Source organism: Trichoderma breve, chromosome 6, assembly GCF_028502605.1.
Source record: "Trichoderma breve strain T069 chromosome 6, whole genome shotgun sequence".
In the NCBI taxonomy this organism is placed as follows: Eukaryota; Fungi; Ascomycota; class Sordariomycetes; order Hypocreales; family Hypocreaceae; genus Trichoderma; species Trichoderma breve.
The window spans coordinates 3,309,818-3,328,490 of NC_079237.1; the positions used below are offsets into that span (position 1 = coordinate 3,309,818).

Below are 18,673 nucleotides of genomic sequence, written 5' to 3' on the forward strand. Positions count from 1 at the left end.
CCGTTTTGGGGCGCTTTTTTATGCTCAAAGGAACATACATCCCGATGATGAGATATTTCCGACTTTCTAGATGTCACTAATGATCTCATATAATTATGTGTATATTGGTGATTTCATTGATGCCTACCGAGGATGCAGAGTGGTAGTTCTCCGCTTCTAATGAGAGGGAGAAAGGTGGCCACCCAACCATTTAATGTCCACGTAACTAATAGTACATGCAGCGTGCTCCCCTCATGCTATTCAGTGCTCCATTCGGTTGGCCGCCATGTCTTACTCGGTCTCGATGTTTTGCCGACCGGCTAAGTCTCTTCCTCCGAATCACAAGCAGATGCTAATGTTGTTGGTTTCCGGTGCTATTGCGTGTAGGTGTCATGATCGATATAGATGCGCAAAGCGCATGCACATTTCTGTTGTAAAATAAAAGAAATGCATTTAAACTTACGGGTTAGTTATATGTATATTATCTCAGAGAGAATATGACGAGTATACTGTTCATGTTATTTTGGTACATGTATCTAATAATCTCCATTTGATGCTCATCATTAGCCAATTCGACCGATATCATTAATTATCATCCTTCGCAGCTATCGCATCTCGAGGTTACGACTAATAATGCGAAGTCAGGTACAGTTCTGACTGTGCTGATTCTCATATGAATTCAGTTCTGATGGAATAGCCTTCTTATAGCCTCACAGTGGAAACTAAGATACCTTATTACATGCATTGACGCCATGAAGAGACTCTAGATGAATCAGCTACATAAGTATGTAGCCCTTACATGTTCCTAACTTAATCATGGCCCCATTTATCCTTTCCTGTGACTGGAGGTCCATGCGGTGGTATTGGAAAACCGTGTTCGTAATCCAATATCGTCTCTGCAAGTCCTGGCGCAGGCTTCCAGCTGGGGTTTGGTGTCTGTCTCGGCACGCCTCCATTGTCGTGCTCTTCCACCCATTCCAGCAATTTAGTGAAATTTCGACACTTGTGCATGGTATTAAAGTCAGGATGGGGAGTGTGGTGAGTGAGAACCCAGTTGGATGTGACGGGCGTAACATCACTCTCACACATTATGACTTGGCGGAGATAATCGATGCAGTGGTCTAGAGCAAGACCCAGAAAGAAGCCAGTTATTAGCATGAATCCATGGTTAACACAGACGAGTTAGACTCACCAACGTGGTTGAAGAATAGCTTATTCGTTACTTCAAACTCAATTGGCAGGTTTTCGGGCCTTGAATAATAATCTGCATAGATGACTTTTCGGATAAAGTTCTACTCAACGGGTCAGCCAATTTCCAATGCCAACAGATCCAGAGAATTTAATACCAGGCAGTGGAGCTGGTGAAAAACCTCAATCTCGACCATAATTCCACCACCTTGTTCTTTGGGATAAGGTATGCCCGAATTTGTTTTATTCAACTCTGCGCGATACTTTTCAGGCATTGAGAGCGGATGGACTTGTGATGTAAAATAAGCACAAAATACGGCATTAGAAGTAATGATGAGTTTGGATGCTTACTTTTACCAACGCGAGTCCAAGTTTCATCAAGTTCTGGTCGAGGGTGCCCTTTGTACACATTTTCGGCGTCAAGCTCTGCCTCAAACTGATAATCGTAATATTCTACTGCCTCAAGCAATGGCGCTATGCTTGGGTCAGCTTGGTCAAACTTGACTATAAAATTATGGACAACTTACAATAGCTTGAAGTCATGCGGACGCACTCCAACTCAGTGCATCCTGGTTTCAGCACATACCCTATGGCTGCACCCACAAGTACACTGCATATAATCTGTAGACTGGTTATCGCCCATCTCCATACTGTTGTCGAACTGGGTTTCCATTTTCTTGGTCGCCGGGGTGCATCGTCTTCTCCAATCCACGTGGATGTGGAATCAAGCTCATCTTCAGGCCTATCGTAATAGCCCAGAAGCTTTTTGTTCTCGGCCTCAAGGCTTGAGCGCCCTTTCTCTGCACTCGACGCTGACCCAAGATCCATCTTGAAAATACAAAATAGACTAAATGTAAGGTCGCTAATAGCCCATATGGATGCGAAATCTGAAATATGTATGGTATTCCAGAGTTTGGTGATGCCCGCATGCAGGCTAGACTTTTGACTCGAGGCCGAGGGACAAGGTCCGAGACCAATGATGTAACCCCAAGCTCGGAATTGAGAGACATGAAGACCGAAGTACAGCACCTATCCGAACCAAGACACATACAGACATCTCGGACCGCTTTCAAACATGCGAGAATCAAGACGCCATGGAGATCGGAAACTATGTGTACCAAACGTTCAATTACGAGGCTCGGATTTGAGAGCTGAGAGTCGCTCATTGCGCATCGGTAGGAGAATCGCGGCGACTCGGCCAACGGGACTGTGCTGCACCCCCCTGCATAAAAGTTATCTATTAGTGAAACACAAAGGTTCAGCCGTCATTTGCAAGACCAAGATCTGGCCGCTTGCAATTACATAGGTTCATGAATGCACCTAACTTAGACGGAAGCATATCTCCCCGGAGAAGTCATAGTCAATAGTTAAAGGTGTAAACTTTTTTGGCGTAGAGAAATAATCGCGAATAATCGGATTTAGCACAATGATTTGCTTCTCAGAGTGCAAGTATTACAACGACCGTGGCAAGCGAAAGGACGGTGTATTTGGTGACTGTAATTGCACTGGTTCCATAATTTATCACTCAACTTCGTAATGCAAGACTTTAAACATAAGTCAAAGGCTTGGTAACGCATACTTTTGTACACAGCGATAACTAGAATAGCAGGCACTTTAAGCATGTCTAAGATTGGGAAATGGTAATGTCCATAAAGAGAAAAGAAATGGCAAAAGAACCATGACCTCATGAGGCGTGCTTGTAGTATAGCCAGTAGAGTTTAACGCTTAATCAATACATTGAGGCATGAGATATTGGCCTGTCAATCAATAGAACAGCTCCTAAGGACGCGGCAAAGGTAATAAATTTCACGTATATTGCCTATGGGAGAGCTAATGAGGGCGAATTGAACTATCCTCACATGTCCTACATACGGCACCATATTGGTCATTATCAACCCCCCTGCTCGCCAGTTCAAAGCCTGAACTAAATGCCCGTATTGATACTTTTGGCTTCCAGCGTCAACATGAGGTAAATATCATCGAATTCACACTAGTCGTAGTGTTGCTTGTCAGGGACAACAGTATCTTTAGTACGCTTATCGTAGTGCTGCTTGTCGGGGACCACAGTGTCTTCGGTACGCTTGTCATAGTGTTGCTTGTCTGGGACTACAGTGTCCTCAGTTCGCTTGTCGTAGTGCTGCTTATCGGGAACAACTGTATCCTTATTGCGCTTGTCATAATGTTGTTTATCAGGGACGACAGTGTCTTCAGTTCGCTTGTCGTAATGTTGCTTATCGGGCACGACAGTGTCCTCGGTACGCCTGTCATAATGCTGCTTATCCGGGACAACAGTGTCTTCGTTACGTCTGTCATAATGCTGCTTATCAGGCACAACAGTGTCCTTGTTACGTCTGTCATAGTGCTGTTTATCAGGAACCACGGTATCCTTGTTGCGCTTATCATAATGCTGTTTGTCAGGAACAACGGTATCCTTGTTGCGCTTATCATAATGCTGTTTGTCAGGAACAACGGTGTCTTCGTGGCGTTTGTCGTAATGCTGTTTATCGGGAACAACTGTATCTTCATGACGCTTATCGTAATGTTGCTTGTCAGGAACAACGGTATCCTCGGAGCGAGAGACAATATCAAAGCTATATTATACGGATTAGCGTTTGATAATAATATGTAGAGAGAATATGTTTTGCCTACGGTTGTGCCATTGGAAGCGCGAGCGCCATGGCAGTGGAGGCCAAAGCGGCCATAGCAAAAGCTTTAGTGTACCGCATAATGCAAACACGTTATCAAACTTTCGTTAAAAACTTTGTTCAAGATATTGGTTTAGATGCGATGTTATCGTTGTTGAGTTGCAAGAATACTGTCCAAGCACCGCGGGGGATGGCTTCTTATATAGCCTGAAAGCGACGAATCTCCCATAGTTACGTCTCAATACGATAGTTCTCAAGACATGGAACAAGATTAGAATATTGCATCATTTGTCACAGCGAACTGACAGTAAACAGCCTCGATGTGAAGCATTTTGACGCACCGACACAGCTTCTATCGGACCCAGACAATGTCAGTACCCTTCTTTCATCGCAAATAGGCCTTTGCATTTCAGAGTCGCAGCTGAGAAGTAACGTCAAACAAAACTCAACGGACCTTCCGAGACAAGCTTGGCATCATTAGAACTTAGTATGACGAGATGTAGAAAACGACGTCGGTGGTGGAAGTCAGTTGCCGGAATAGGAAATGTCGCAGAACCTCACTCTCAGAGATCCGACGGACCGAAGTGCAGACCCATCTAATAAAATGGACGGACCGAGCCGCTCATCCTTCGATGATGAACTTTCTTGGCGTAGGTCATTGGCAAGTACCAGTGTTATAAGCTTGACCAGTGGTAATTCGTTACCGAGGTTTGCGACGACAAGATCTGTTAGGTAGATGGCAAACTACCTCATCTCCGTTTTGTTTCGCTGCCTGTGACAACTACCGTAGGCATCTTCGCTCAGGGGATTCTACCATTGGATATTCACATAGTCACATAGAGCAGAGGAGTCGGCTACCATACTTCGCGAGTGGCTTAGCAGTTGCGCGGCAAAGCAACCACAAACGACAGCAGACTTTCAAGAGACGTGGAACAGGCACTGCACGTAATCATCCTATTGAAAATTGATTACTTGTAATATTTGATACATAATGGCCGTGAGATTGACTGTCATATCCACCATCATCGCTCATATCCTCGTGTTAGAGGCTATGGGTGCTGCAATCGATAGCTTGTCGAGTAACAAATCGGCACAGAGCAGCAAAGCCTCACTGACCAAACGTGAGATACCCGACTCTCACAGGCTACATGAGCGACAAAACTCCCACTGGGAAGGCCAATGGGAAAAACAAATCAGAGTTCCAGCTAATAGTCTGCTTCCCATGCGTATTGGTCTCGTGCAGAGTAACATTGACGAGGGAGCGCGTCGTCTACAAAAGATGTAAGCAAAATCCTAAGCCCTTCCATAATGTTCCCATTAATAACACAAGTATTAGCTCGAATCCAAACTCGCCAGATTATGGAAAGCACATGTCTCCAGAAGAAGTAATCGAAATGTTTGCTCCGTCTGAGACTGCTTTCGATGCTGTGAGGGACTGGCTTGTTAGCGCCGGCTTTGCTGACGAGGCCATCTCACTTTCAGCCAACAAGCAGTGGATCCAACTTGATTCAAGAGCTGAAGACGCTGAAAATGTTCTGTTTGCAGAATTTTTTGAGTATGAGCACCTTGCGTCGGGCAGCAAGACTGTCGCTGTCGAGGAGTACTATGTCCCTCTCCATCTTCGAGAGTACATAGACTACATCACTCCTGGTATCAAGCTTCAAGCCCATCCTAATAAGCTGAAGAAATTGATGCAGCGCCAAGTACAGGAGCTACAAGAGAAGCCTATGAGCAGATCCGCGCATAAGAATGTGCCATATATAAATGATGAAGATGGCAGAGGTAGCGGCAACCGCAGTACGACGCCAATACCTTTTGTCTCGGGTTCTTGCGATACAGATCTCACCATTGCTTGTATCAGAGCCCAATACGGCATTCCCAATAATACAGTTGCCATACCTGGAAATGAGCTTGGTATTTTTGGCGGTCTGGATGAGCACTATAGCAAAGCTGATCTCGACACATTCTTTGCCACGCTTCACCCACACATACCGAATGGCACCTACCCAGAGGAAAGACTCATTGACGGCGCTATTGGCTCAGTTGAAGACGTTCCAGGATATAACCAGTCTGTTGCGGGTGTCGAAGCGGATATGGACATTGAGGCTGCCTGGCCGTTGATTTGGCCACAAGGCGTTGTTCTGTTCCAAACAGACGATCAATTCTATGAAGTTAGTCAAAAGGCACCAGACACACCATATCATGGCTTCTGGAACACTTTCTTTGATGCAATTGATGGGTCATACTGTACGTACTCAGCGTACAATGAGACCGGTGACTGTACTAGACCAGAATGCCTTGATCCTTCGTACCCCAATCCCAATCCCGATGGATACAAGGGTCAGCTGCAATGTGGCGTATACCGCCCTACGAATGTTATATCTATCTCTTACAGCGGCGGTGAAGCGGATCTACCTGCATCGTACTTGAGGCGACAGTGCAATGAGATTATGAAGCTCGCCTTACAAGGTGTAACTGTGGTTGAGTCATCTGGAGACTATGGCGTGGCTTCTTACCCAGAGAATCTTTTCACGAATAATGGATGTGCTGGTACCGATGGAAAAGTCTTTTATCCTTCCGCCGATGTAAGTTGTCCTTATGTCCTGGCTGTCGGCTCCACGCAGTTCAAGAGGCTTAGGGATAGCAATACCACGTACTATGAGTCGTCTACCTCGTACAGCGGCGGTGGATTCTCTAACTATTTCGACGCACCCGAATGGCAAACGGACGCCATCTCCTCATATTTCGATCGAGTCGCTTTAAACTTTACTAGTTACGAAAATCCTGGTGTCAACTTCAGCGATGTTGGCGATGGTGTCTACAGGGCTGGTGGCCGCGGTTACCCTGACGTATCAGCTATTGGTGAAAGACTGGTTGCCTTCAAGAGAGGCCGGTGGGGTCATGTCGGCGGCACATCTCTCTCAGCTCCCATATGGGCGGCTGTAATCACGCTGATAAACGAGCGCCGTCTCGCTGCCAACAAAAGCACTGTTGGCTTCATCCACCCTGTCTTGGTATGGCTGTCCCAGTTCTCAGTGGTGATATTCATGGGCTAACCGATTCTAGTACGCCCATACCGAAGTCTTTGTTGATATCACGGAAGGATCTAATCCGGGGTGTAATACAACTGGTTTTCCAGCAGTCAAGGGATGGGATCCTGTCAGTGGTCTTGGGTGAGAATCTCCCTTGCAACTTAGCTTGACCTTTGGTTCATTATTTGAAGCTAACTTCAGAAGAACACCCTATTTTCCCAAATTGGTTGACTTGTTCCTCAGCCTATGAGATCTTGCTGATAAAATGGAAGTATCACTGCAAGGAAACGGTGCTATGTTTGGGGTAAAGGTATATCCAATTGAATCAAGTGACTATGCACTATCAACAAGAACAGACGTGATAGAACAGTAGTAATAATTAATATTTATTCATCCTATATCATTACTCTACCAGCCAAAACTCTCGTTATGGAACCAAACATCTCTATCTCTCTCGACCCAGTGTGTCACTACCCGTCTCACATCAGCAGCCATTTCATCAGGGCCACATACGACAACTCCAACACGTCCACCACGGCCTTGCTGAAAAAAAGCGTTGACAATTTGCCTTATATTTGGCCGCTGAAAACTATCCACAGGGACACTCCTATCGTCCACTTTACTCTCTTTGTCGAGGCTGCTCATTTCAACATCACTCATGCTTGAAGATTCGTATGCCGAGCTGTCTGTTGATTCAAATCCACTTCTTGTGCAAAAGAGACGTAACCCACCCTCTTCTAAAATGCCGCGGTCTGCCTGAGTGGTGCACCACGCCGCTTCATTGATGTTGCGGGTTGCCCAAATCGTCTGAACCCGTAACAATGGGTTCTCTGTCCTGATATGCTTGAACAGCGGCAGAATAAAGGTTGCACCGACGCCTCCAGCAAATAGCAGCACTCCATCGAATTCAGATCCAGAGAAGCTAGGGAAACTGGTATAACCTCCATATGGACCGTCAAAGCTAAGAGCAACATTGGTGTCTATTGACAATGGGTTCGTAAAGCTCGAAAGCGCCTTCGTCGTCGGCCCTCTCATTTGACGGACAATGAGCATAAACTCCTCTGCTTCTTCATCAACAGATGCTACCGTGAACGGATTGGATATAAGCTCAGAGCCAAGATATGATAACAATAAAGGAGTTTTCTTGGACCTTGACGTAGGAGGAATGCTCAGGTAGATATGCGACCCAGGGCGAGATGCGATGCTCTTCATCATTTTTTCTGAGCCTTTTACTTTGACTTTGACAAGATCAGTGCTGATGACGGCTTCTACAGCACAGAAGCTCGTTACCCTGGTATATCGGCGGATACCAAGATCAACAATAGCCACTGCTAAGGCTTCAGCCATGTAGATCCTCCCATGAGGAACATGGAACCAGACAATAAAAGGAAGAGCCAGGGCGACTGTAATATGGATGATAAAGAATACCCGATACGAAAGCCGACGTATCAGTTTCAACGAGGTAGTGTTGAGTAATGTCATGCAAAACAACCCACTCATGCCCAGGGCTGGAACAACGCGAAGAAAAGCTGCTGGCAATCCCCCGACTTGAAAGTAGTAGTTGAGATATAAAACTCCGTGAAACATAATGAATAAGTATGTTATACGACCAAGAGTTTGATGCCATCGATTCAAATGTTCATGCGATGTGCGTAAAATGAGCGCAACTGGATTGAACCATTTTAGTGATAGCAGGTAGAGCATGGGTAGTTGAGATATGCCAACAATGCCAAATCGTCGAGCCAGATGATGATAGTCTAAGAAGATTTCTTTAGCAGATATTCTTCAATCCACGATTGCGCCGACTATCCTTACCTGTTCCTGTGTCCTTTGTGCAGAGAAATAGCAACCAAGCCGCCCAGACACCACCAAATATCAACTGATCTCTTTGACACAAGGTCAGGCCGGCGAATTCGACGTTGTCGCTAAGCCACCAAGTAAAACGGCGCCATAAAGCCAACGGTGAACTTGCAACAGACGCTTCATAAAACGCAACGGCAGATGTTGTTGCCTCAGCATCGTAAGGTGCTTGTTTGTCAGTCAATTTACCTAGCCTCCATCGTACAAGTCTCACTAAGAGCAAACCAAGGATAGGTACAAGGGGTGATAAATGTGCGTATAGACCGAACTGATCGTTCAAAATACGGCGTTTGTGTCTATCAGCCTCAGAGAGGGTAACGAATTGATAGGGCCAATCCATCGCCTGGCCGTAGTCATACAACCGTTCTTTGCTAGCTGGCAGTGAAAGGTAGATTGAAGATGATTCCATTCTAGAAAGGGCCTCTAAGTCGAATGGTTGGGATAGAAAGAAGACAGCTAGCCATTTTGCAGCGAAAGGTCGGTGTTTTCCAGAGGCCGCTTTGTGAGACACTTGGTTCCTGGTCCGAGTAAGTGTACATCTGCATTCATACGTCTATGAAGTCGGATGGAGAGGAGGCGTTAGCCAATTCATCGCAGCTTAATTGATCATTATTGACGCAATGTGAGAATAGAGGCCGCAAAATAACGTGCATGTGGAACATTTCTCGGAATAGTGAGGTAGAGAATTGGATCCGGTCCGAGTCCGAGCACATCACACCAAGTCGGTCCGAAGTGAAACAACAAATCGTCATTGTGCAGCATATGAATACGCAGTATCATCTTACTCAATTCAATTTGACACGCAGAGCTTAATCTAAAAGATGCTTATACCATAGTTCCATGGAGATATGTGAGCTTGCTGCCCTATGAATCACCAATTCTAATCTTGAATCGAAGAATAATTGTCATTCAGAGAGAAATTTCAATATGTGGCCTCTCAAAGTTAAGACTGCTTATGAACGCCTTCAAGGAAGCGAGGTTTCTTCAGCCTCAAACTCGTTCACTGATGGCGATGCTGAGAAATTAGACGGGCCTCATCCGTCCAATCCTCACCCTCGCAGCATGTTCCAGTACTTCTACGACGCACTCCGTACATCAATCGGTTTATTTTGCCTCTGGATAGTTCTAGTGACAGCATGGAGAACCACTTTTCACTCTACTCCTCGTGTTATTAGATATGAGAAACAAACGCTAGAGTGCGGAAACACCACAGAAGAAGCGGAAGCGCGCGGCTGTGCATTTGACTTGCTTTCACACAACTGGGTAGCAAAGCAATGCATGGATTCCCTGACAGAATCGGAGTACCGCGAATACGTCAGCAGCCATGATCGCAAAATGGGACCCTATCCTTACTTTCTCGACCCCGAGGGAAAGAATCGCATCGTTGGCGAACGTGCCTTTGCACTTCTTGCCAACGGCCCAACTCTCGCTGACCAGCACGTCTATACTACTCGAGAAGAACACCTGGCACATTGCAAATATCTCCTTCGGCGTACTCATCGAGCTGCCGAGGGTAAAGTGCAGCTCAATGACGAGAATAAGCAGTTTTGGCATGCAGCGCACTGCTTGGAAGAGCTTAGCAATCCAAATAAGAAGCCAATGGACGAGTTGAATGAGGGCTTTTATGTTGGGTTTGCACCTTGTACCATTGACGTACCAGTATAAGAAGATTGACCTCGATCCAGATACGAGGGGGTAGTGAAGGATAGATGAGGCAGCAAATATTTTCGTTGACGAGTAGAGAATGCATCAATTTCATTTCTGACTGATCTTAACCATTTCTCATTCCACTACTAATGAGTATCGTGATTCTCTTTTACCAACTGGTGCACAATCCTCACAATTTCTGTAACCTCTTCTTGGGGACCGTCGATGTCGCCAATCGCCATACGTCCAAAGAACCCAACCGCCATGGAAAGGTAAGAAAGATCTTTACTATTTTTACCATCGCAAATTGTACTAGTCGCTAGTTTACAAGAAGCGACGCGAATTAGTTGATAAAATGACCTGGAAATTTGTTAGTCACGCTGAACATTAGAAAGTGCGTCGTAGTACCAAACATACAGATCCAAACGTACGTCTGCCACGGTGAACTGATGGCTAGCCTCAAGGAGCTTTTTCACTGCCGAAGTTTGTTGCTGATCCCCAAATGATGGCCACATAATGACATCAGTAACAGCTAGAGACTCTGTGGATGTCTGCTTTGCATATACTGCAAGAAGAATCTCATAGTACAGACAGAAAATGTGGAGCTTTATTCTTCGTTCTTGGGATCTCATGGTGTTCAAGCCAACTATTTGGCCATCTACTAATTGAAGTTCCGATGGCAGTCGTTGCATCCATTTACGGAGTTGCTCTTCGAGGTCAAAGATGTAACTCGAGCCTTGGCTTTGCAGTGCTTTTTGGCCGTAGAACTCTTGTAAGATGAACGCGCAGAGACTTGCATGGTGGCACAATATTGACAACCAATCAACTGAGGCCGAATGCCCTTCTGGTTTTGGCGGTTCATGATCGATAAAGTCGTGATTAAGAAGCTATGTGTTTGTCAGTGCTGGAAAGTTCGTAACATGGTCATATGAAGAAATGACCACAGACTGACAGGAAAAGTCTCTGTCCGAAGACAAAAGCGCTGCTCCATGGCGTATAAAAACCACATGGCCTTCTTCACTCTTCTCCTGTCTTCTGGTGTAGCACACAATGCATCTATTGAGCTGCTTCTGTTCAAGCGCATTATTTGTGAATATCGAATGCAGTCAAACAAGAAACTACGGGCTTCTCTCGATTCAATGAGTAGCCCAAAGAAAGTCTAAGGCAGCCGAGAGTTTAGTATATGAGCTAGCCAGTCATGAAGTATTAGAAATACTATACCATTGCGACGAGAGCCTTTATTCCATTATTAGTGTTCCATCTAGTGAAATACCTTGACAGGGAAACATCCAATCTTACCTGTAAACTCTGAACAGAGAAGATATCATTCAACAGCTGATCTTTAAACTTCAAGGCCTCATTAAAGTGAAAGATAGGATTGTGTTGGAGTTCTGGTAGTCTTTCACATCGGCCTTCGCATTGTAAAAAATGTGTTCCAAGCGCAAGCACCATATGGGCAAGGGCTTTTGTGGGCGTCGGGCACGGTAACTGACCCAGAGCATCGTGAACGGCGCTTTCCAGTGACGCCCGATCTAAAAATGCAGAGACACTAGAGCTGTTGTTGGCAACACAATCCTTATGCGGATAATTTAGTGGTCGACATCTTACCCTAGTTGATCACTCAAACACACTATGTTTAACATGTTAGCCATGAACTTGTTTTCAACAAGCGAGAATAAGACAGTTACTGATGGTACATACCGTCGACAAAATCGAACACGAATCTTCGTTGAATGGTAAGATTGTCTACATTCATCTCTAGGCCACCAAAGATTTCGGGAGGATAGATTGTGACATGTTTCGTCATCATTTTCTCCAATGTATGAAGAAGATGGTCGTTTTTATCCAGTCGCCGTTGATTACAATGTTGCTCAATGCTCTCCAGTATCGTGTCCTTTATCAAACTGTTTTGTCTAGTTTTGACTTGGGATTCTTTCAGCCTCAATCTCATTTCTACTATCTCACTCTAGTTGTATTAGGAGGAGCTTTTACGTACCTTTAAACATACAACCGTTCTATTGTTATAAAAACAAGTTAATATGCCTCCCTTCCAATTATACTTAAGATAAATACGAATAGACCAGCTTACCAAAGGGTTGGCATCATTCAATTCTGACATGGACTGGTCTCCAGGAGATGTCGCTCTTACCGAACGGCCTAGTTTGGGGCTTGTATATGAGTTTGACAAAAGTTGTGTGGATGGCATCTTTGAATCCACAAATAATTGCTCGTTAAATGCAAATTGTCCCTTTGTATCGAATAGGTTATGGCAATGAGGTATAGTGGTGTCGCTCGTGCCATTAGAAGGAACCGCATTCAAGTTGAGAAACTCAGCCGGCTCTAGATGATTCGTGGAGTAAGGAACAACACAGGGTGCAAAAGTATCTCCAAGATATTCTGGTTCGAGAAAAGACAAGCCATTTTCGCTAAATGGAGTATTGTCAAATGGCGATTCCATCTGCTGTGAGATTGGCGTCTCGGGCGACGCCTCATCGATGGACGGTCGTGATTGATGCGTCGGTACATATTTGCAATCAAAGCCAAGCCTCTATATTCTGGTGGTTAGTCTCATATCGAAAACACGGCTAGATCGGAGACCAAGACCTCGCATTCACTACATAGCTTTTTTCCATCACCTGCATTCAGGTTAGAACGATCATCAGACTATTAAATAGCCAGTAGGATAAACAGACATCGAACCTTGCGAGCTCTACAACGATTGCAAGCACCTCGCCGTCTTGTAATTCGCCGTGACCCCCCTAGTATGCCTTTGCTGGAATCGGCCACTACCATATTCGGATTTATATTTGAGGGAGGAATTAAGGCGAAAGAAGCACTATCATGCACAACTTCTCGTACTATATTTAGCTAGGTAGGTAGAGTATATAGGGCATGTATCTACAACAGCTATATAATCCGCGAGGTCAGGCAAGCTTTGGTACCCCACTCATCCCCTGTTTGCCATCGGCGATTGCCGCCATGGTGAAAGCACGGATGATCCTACAGAGATTACAGATATTATGTGGCATTGATGTCTATTAGGCCATGGGGTAACTCTGCAGTTGAGATGACGTAGCTAGGGCCTAGGAGACTTTCTTATAGGCCAGAAGATGCATGCTTACATGGTCTGAGCCATGTCTCGTTGTGCTAGAATTCGGTGTGAGAAAATTGGAGTCTCCCTATTTGATCTATCACCAAATTTTGAAACCTTTGACTTCATATAAGCGCCAGCCTGATAGAACTACGTGTTGCCAATCTCACTGAACCAGGGATCCCACTGGTTGAGACTCAGGTCAGAAAGAGCCACGCGCTCATGGGAAAAGATGAGAATTCAGAGAAAATAGCACTATTAACTGTGGGGTATACATCCTACTCGAAACCTAAACCGTAAGATAACAGTCCATATTAACAGTAGATCTTGACTGACTATAGATGTACATAGTCTGCCTGGACAAGTGCAAGACGTATTCCATAGGAGGCATGGCGCCATATAACATGTGCTTCTTGTTTGAGACACTCGCTCAATTAGGCGCGGTAGCCAACCACAGCTTGGGACAATACGTAGTTGGTATCTTCCTACCTATAGAAAGTTTTTTTCTTCCCATCAATCTGACCATTCATTCTCCACAGTGGTCGTTATTCATGAAATAACTCTTCTATTGAAGTTGGTGGCAGATCTTTACGTCCAATGGCTGCCATGTTGGGGAGAGGTCCGAGACACGGTAAAGGATCAACAAAAACACAGCCAATAGCTCAACGGCTGGAAATGACGAGTACCGTGGCTAATGCAGGTTACATCACATCACATTGCCAATGGTACGTCTTATATATTTATGCCCGTGCTCGTCTTTGAAGATGAAAGGTATTTTATACGGAAGATGAAGTTGCATAGTTTCAATGGTGATGTCCAAGGGAATAGGATATCGTCATGGACAGATACTGAATTTGATTAGACCACAATCACTGCAGTTTATACGTAGGCTACCAGACATGTGTCATCCTGCAGTTCGAGGGAATTGAATGCGAAACATCATGGCTTAAATGCTATAAGATCTACGAACACGTCGCCTCTGAGACAACCTGTGGCAGATACAAGGCCGGCCCACTTTCGCGATAGGCTTTGAGCAAACTGCGTTAGGTGAAGTAACAAATCTTACAAAAATGCCGACCCTGGATGTGGAGGAAGGAATGTTGAAGGATTTGAGATGTAGGGAGTCAACGCATGGGATAATTTCCCAACCGTCTCATCAAGGGCGTCTGTGACTATACAGATAACCATAAGGCTGACATGCGGCAGAAATATTATTCTGCAACCGCTATTGCGTGTATGAAAGCTCCCCCGAGCCAACGGAGTGCTGTAGATCAGCCTCACAGTTCAATCTGGGCTAGGTCAGTCTAGGTTTTGGACTCGTTGCTCGAATCAAACCGACTCGGGACAATTAGATGTTTCGTTAGAGCATCTTCAATTATTTTCGACCTCAAAACCATGAGGACTATTAAATTCGGCACCCTCGTCCCGCTTTAGGACCTTTCTAGGGGCTCTTCAAGCTTTCGGCATACCTTTATTGGCTTTCAAACAATGATAGTAGTCTTCTGTGGCTCTCTGTGGATCTTCGTAGACGTGAATCCATGTTAACCAAGAAAATATTGGATAAGTTAGCTGAACAGAATTACTCTCCTTGCTACTTTTCTCTTCAGGGGCGGCGGAGATGAGCATCAAGATAGCGCAGCAGCGAGGTGCACAATGTTACACGAACTCTTCTGTAGGCACCACGGGCTTCTAAAATATGCCAACAAATGTATCGGAGGGAATAGGTCCAAGTTATGTACCCTTTCTCGACCGCTATAGAATATACTCACTACGATTGCTTCACAGTCAAGTATTGGCGCCGTCATATGTGTGTTTGATGGAATTGATGAGTATTAGGACTGGCAGACTGATGGTTGTCGGAGAATTGCGAGAATTTCATAGCAGAAGTAGAAAAAAACCGCAACCTGGATCCGTATTAAAGCTCTTGGTTACTCGCTGGTTATGTACCGCAGTGAACCAACAGCTCCATGGCCGGGTCGGGAACTGTCCTGAGATCCTATTAGGCAGCGAGGATGTGATATAGGAAAAGTATGTCAGCACTTCTACAAGACATTGCATCAATAGTCTGGTGATACGTTACAATTGGATGAGCACGAAAAAGTTGTATATAGTGTAGCATCCTTAACCGTCAGAGACGTTGGTGCGGCCCTAGTAAGAAGAGTCGCTTAGATATATCTAGAGAGGCTCGAAGAACCACTATAATAGCTAGTTCATGTTTTGTGGCATTTGGTATCGTTTAGTTGGCATAAACTAACATTCACATATGTTGCACAAAGGATTGTGCGATCTCCACCCTATTACAGAATAACTGAAAAACGCCGTAATCTTGAGGTTGCAGCCTTGCCATGCTCCTAGGATAGACGATACTTAAACGGTGCTATCTGATGCATGGCTAGGGTTTACTTTATGTGAATTTTGAGACATTATTTACAATAGTGATTGAGGCCGTTGCCAATGCAATCCAGAGTCATACATTTTGATTTACATAGATGTGCCTGAAATCATGATTCCTCTTGTACAATGAGTCCAGACTAGTATGATGCTTAATACTATGTATGGACCTCTGCCGGTGCATAAGAACTGGCAATTCAGTGTGCTTTTCATGAAGGTATATAACTACTACCGTAACATAAGATATGCAGTGCCTCTGCATAGAAGCGCGGGATCGTTGTATAACAGGGCATTGTTCGCTAGGACGGTGGCGCTCTGTCTAGAATCCTAACGGATGGAGCATGTGATCATTGTATCGTCTAAACCAGCAAATAGGACCAGTTTATTCACTTCTTTCATCTCATACCGAGTAAAACCGTCTCAACATGTGATTATGCAGGGCGCGGCTCAGCGGAGACTCGTCCCGTGTATGCAGCACGAAGGTCGTAGAACATCACAGGGCGGTCTAGACCATCAGCACTGCCTCCTTTTCATAGCATATAACCTAGATCTTACTAAGTTGTCAAATCCTATTGTGAAGCTAGACTAATGAATAGCTGCAAGGGGGCTGAAAGAGTCGTCTGCCTTCGTATCACGCTCTGAGACAAACTTCAGCCGCAGAGAGGGGTATTCAGCTCTCACAACATGTCGTAGTTGCAATTATTCATTCTCAAGGCATCATCTAGTAATCCAACCGTCCGTTGTTAACTATAAAGACTCAACCCTAGCCAAAAGGTTTCACCACCCAGCTGAAAATCTACAATCACATACGCATATTAGCATAGAGTCAAGGCAAAATGGTGAACATCGACACAAGCAGAATCTACGTCCTTAAGAACAGCTTTACGGCTGCAGCTAAAATACTTGCCCTATCAGGAAATGGCAACTCTCTCTCTATGGTAGACGCAACCAATGTTACTTCCAACAGCCTCTGGTTCCTGACTCCGACGAACTCAGCTGGCTACTATCGCCTACACACCCTCACCGATGGAGTTAAGCAGGCACTTGATGTCGTTAATGACAATGGAGTGAATAGCGTCAACCTTCATTTTGCCAATACTGGAGAATACAGTGGCCAATATTGGAGATTCGACCAGTGGAACACGAATCCTGCCTATCCGTACAGGCTGAGCAACAGCTTCACGGGGACAGGCCAACACCTAGACGTGTATTCTGACACTTATCAAGCTCATCTGGCTGGCGGCGATTACTCCGGGCAGCATTGGGCTCTGGTTTCTGCGAACACTGTCGTCGTGACCCAGTCTTGATGACAGCGCGGGTTAGGGACTTGTCGCTGTAAGATCTTTGCCCTTGATTGCGATGACTATTAATACTAATTCAAGTTACAGATCCGTCATATCTGAGAGTACATTCAACCTACTTATTTCCAGATCTCTGTTGAACTTCTTTTGGTATCAAAAATAGAAATATCAGTGCCAGAATTTTTATAGCAAATACATAAATAGAATGACTTATTCACAGAGCGACCTAATCCTAAACGTAGTGAATGGCTCGATAAAAGGCTATGTCCCGTCCCTCCTGAATCAATTCAACCAGAATTCAAGTCCTACTCATAAAAGAACTTATATAAAAGAACTTGTAGCGAAATAAAAAACGTTGCCCTTACACAAGGAACTCGCATGGCGTCACCTACTCAAACCTTGAGGCCTTCCTCCGTAATCTTCTTTATCAATCGCCTCTCTACTTCAACCATGTACGTTGCTATAGCTCCATCCTTGAACTCTGGCATAGGGGCGTTGAACGCGGGCACAACCCTCGTCCCCTCAGCCGTCGCCTCGAATATCGTCCCATCACCATATTGAGGATCCTCCAGCATTTCCAACATGGCGTCAGCAATATCCTCAGGGCTTGCTGCCAAGTCTTGCCTTAACGCGCTTCTTCTTTCTGGGTCGTCGGTTAAAAGTGGTGTCTAAATGTTCAAATGCAGTCAGCCACCATCCATCCTCCATTATTTCTGGGGTACAGTCGCATGCCTACATTTACAGCGCCTGGCGCAATCGCCGCCGTTCGAATACCAGCCGTTTCTCGTAAATAACCGAGACTTCGAACGAACCCGTGGACGCCATGTTTACTAGCAAAATACAAAGGCGTCCCGAGGCCGTATAGATATCCAGCCATGCTGCCGACTACGAGTAGCGAGCCCGGAATTCGCCGCGAGGTCCAATGTGCAATGGCGAGCTGGCTCAGCCGTATGGGGTGTACCAAATTAACATCGATCACGGCATAATGACCCGGATCGCCATGCGCGTCGTCTCTTGATGGGCTATCTGGATTTGTTGCGGACTTTGGCGGCTCCCAGAAAGAACTCCATTTGGGATCGAAGATTCCGGCGCCTGGTACGACAATGTCGACTTGTGGGAAAGCTGCCTCGGCTGTCCTAGTCAATTCTGTGAGCTGTGGCCAAGATCTCACATCCGTCTTCTTGAACAGTGCAGCCGGCCTGGAAGCAGATGGCGGCTTCGATGGCTCGTGTGGATATTGCTTCAGAAGCTCCTGGGCTTCTGGCTGAAGGCCCAAGTCACCGATTAAGACGGAACATCCGCGAGAGAGGAGCTTCTTTGCAAATGCAAGATTGATCCCTATAGAAAAGTCAGCTTAGGTTACCACACTCAACTGCAAGACGTCGTACCTGAGCCACCACCTGTGATAATGGCATGCTTTCCTACCACAGACAGTGTCATCTTTTCACTTCGATAGGTATACGATCTCTCAGATTATACTGCTGGTACTGCCTGGTGCTTTCGGTTCCCCGCATGAACTTGAGGGCCATTTTATAGACC

At 45.4% G+C, this 18,673-nt stretch overlaps 8 protein-coding genes across 8 annotated transcripts; 3 read left to right on the forward strand and 5 right to left on the reverse strand.

The window, feature by feature from the left end:
• Window positions 1-789: 789 nt before the first annotated feature.
• On the reverse strand, window positions 790-1,995 carry T069G_09915 (uncharacterized protein; the record flags this gene model as incomplete). The annotated part of the gene is made up of 5 exons (XM_056177125.1): window positions 790-1,100; window positions 1,172-1,271; window positions 1,326-1,456; window positions 1,519-1,641; window positions 1,695-1,995. The coding sequence occupies 5 exons, from the start codon at window positions 1,993-1,995 to the stop codon at window positions 790-792; spliced, it is 966 nt and encodes a 321-aa protein (XP_056025603.1).
• Window positions 1,996-3,157: 1,162 nt separating this feature from the next.
• Window positions 3,158-3,869, reverse strand: T069G_09916 (uncharacterized protein; the record flags this gene model as incomplete). The annotated part of the gene is made up of 2 exons (XM_056177126.1): window positions 3,158-3,758; window positions 3,817-3,869. 2 exons carry the CDS (start codon window positions 3,867-3,869, stop codon window positions 3,158-3,160), a joined length of 654 nt encoding a protein of 217 aa, XP_056025604.1.
• A 934-nt stretch (window positions 3,870-4,803) lies between these two features.
• T069G_09917 (pro-kumamolisin, activation domain-containing protein) lies at window positions 4,804-7,094 on the forward strand (the record flags this gene model as incomplete). Its single annotated transcript, XM_056177127.1, has 8 exons — window positions 4,804-5,093; window positions 5,149-5,594; window positions 5,652-6,120; window positions 6,208-6,397; window positions 6,476-6,531; window positions 6,586-6,826; window positions 6,879-6,985; window positions 7,049-7,094. The coding sequence occupies 8 exons, from the start codon at window positions 4,804-4,806 to the stop codon at window positions 7,092-7,094; spliced, it is 1,845 nt and encodes a 614-aa protein (XP_056025605.1).
• Window positions 7,095-7,252: 158 nt separating this feature from the next.
• T069G_09918 (ferric reductase like transmembrane component domain-containing protein) lies at window positions 7,253-9,113 on the reverse strand (the record flags this gene model as incomplete). The annotated part of the gene is made up of 2 exons (XM_056177128.1): window positions 7,253-8,601; window positions 8,660-9,113. 2 exons carry the CDS (start codon window positions 9,111-9,113, stop codon window positions 7,253-7,255), a joined length of 1,803 nt encoding a protein of 600 aa, XP_056025606.1.
• Window positions 9,114-9,631: 518 nt separating this feature from the next.
• On the forward strand, window positions 9,632-10,369 carry T069G_09919 (uncharacterized protein; the record flags this gene model as incomplete). The annotated part of the gene is made up of 1 exon (XM_056177129.1): window positions 9,632-10,369. The coding sequence occupies one exon, from the start codon at window positions 9,632-9,634 to the stop codon at window positions 10,367-10,369; it is 738 nt and encodes a 245-aa protein (XP_056025607.1).
• Window positions 10,370-10,675: 306 nt separating this feature from the next.
• Window positions 10,676-12,161, reverse strand: T069G_09920 (uncharacterized protein; the record flags this gene model as incomplete). The annotated part of the gene is made up of 6 exons (XM_056177130.1): window positions 10,676-10,711; window positions 10,783-11,238; window positions 11,304-11,510; window positions 11,651-11,906; window positions 11,960-11,981; window positions 12,053-12,161. 6 exons carry the CDS (start codon window positions 12,159-12,161, stop codon window positions 10,676-10,678), a joined length of 1,086 nt encoding a protein of 361 aa, XP_056025608.1.
• A 4,508-nt stretch (window positions 12,162-16,669) lies between these two features.
• On the forward strand, window positions 16,670-17,140 carry T069G_09921 (uncharacterized protein; the record flags this gene model as incomplete). The annotated part of the gene is made up of 1 exon (XM_056177131.1): window positions 16,670-17,140. The coding sequence occupies one exon, from the start codon at window positions 16,670-16,672 to the stop codon at window positions 17,138-17,140; it is 471 nt and encodes a 156-aa protein (XP_056025609.1).
• Window positions 17,141-17,526: 386 nt separating this feature from the next.
• T069G_09922 (short chain dehydrogenase domain-containing protein) lies at window positions 17,527-18,574 on the reverse strand (the record flags this gene model as incomplete). The annotated part of the gene is made up of 3 exons (XM_056177132.1): window positions 17,527-17,802; window positions 17,871-18,472; window positions 18,523-18,574. 3 exons carry the CDS (start codon window positions 18,572-18,574, stop codon window positions 17,527-17,529), a joined length of 930 nt encoding a protein of 309 aa, XP_056025610.1.
• Window positions 18,575-18,673: the final 99 nt, after the last annotated feature.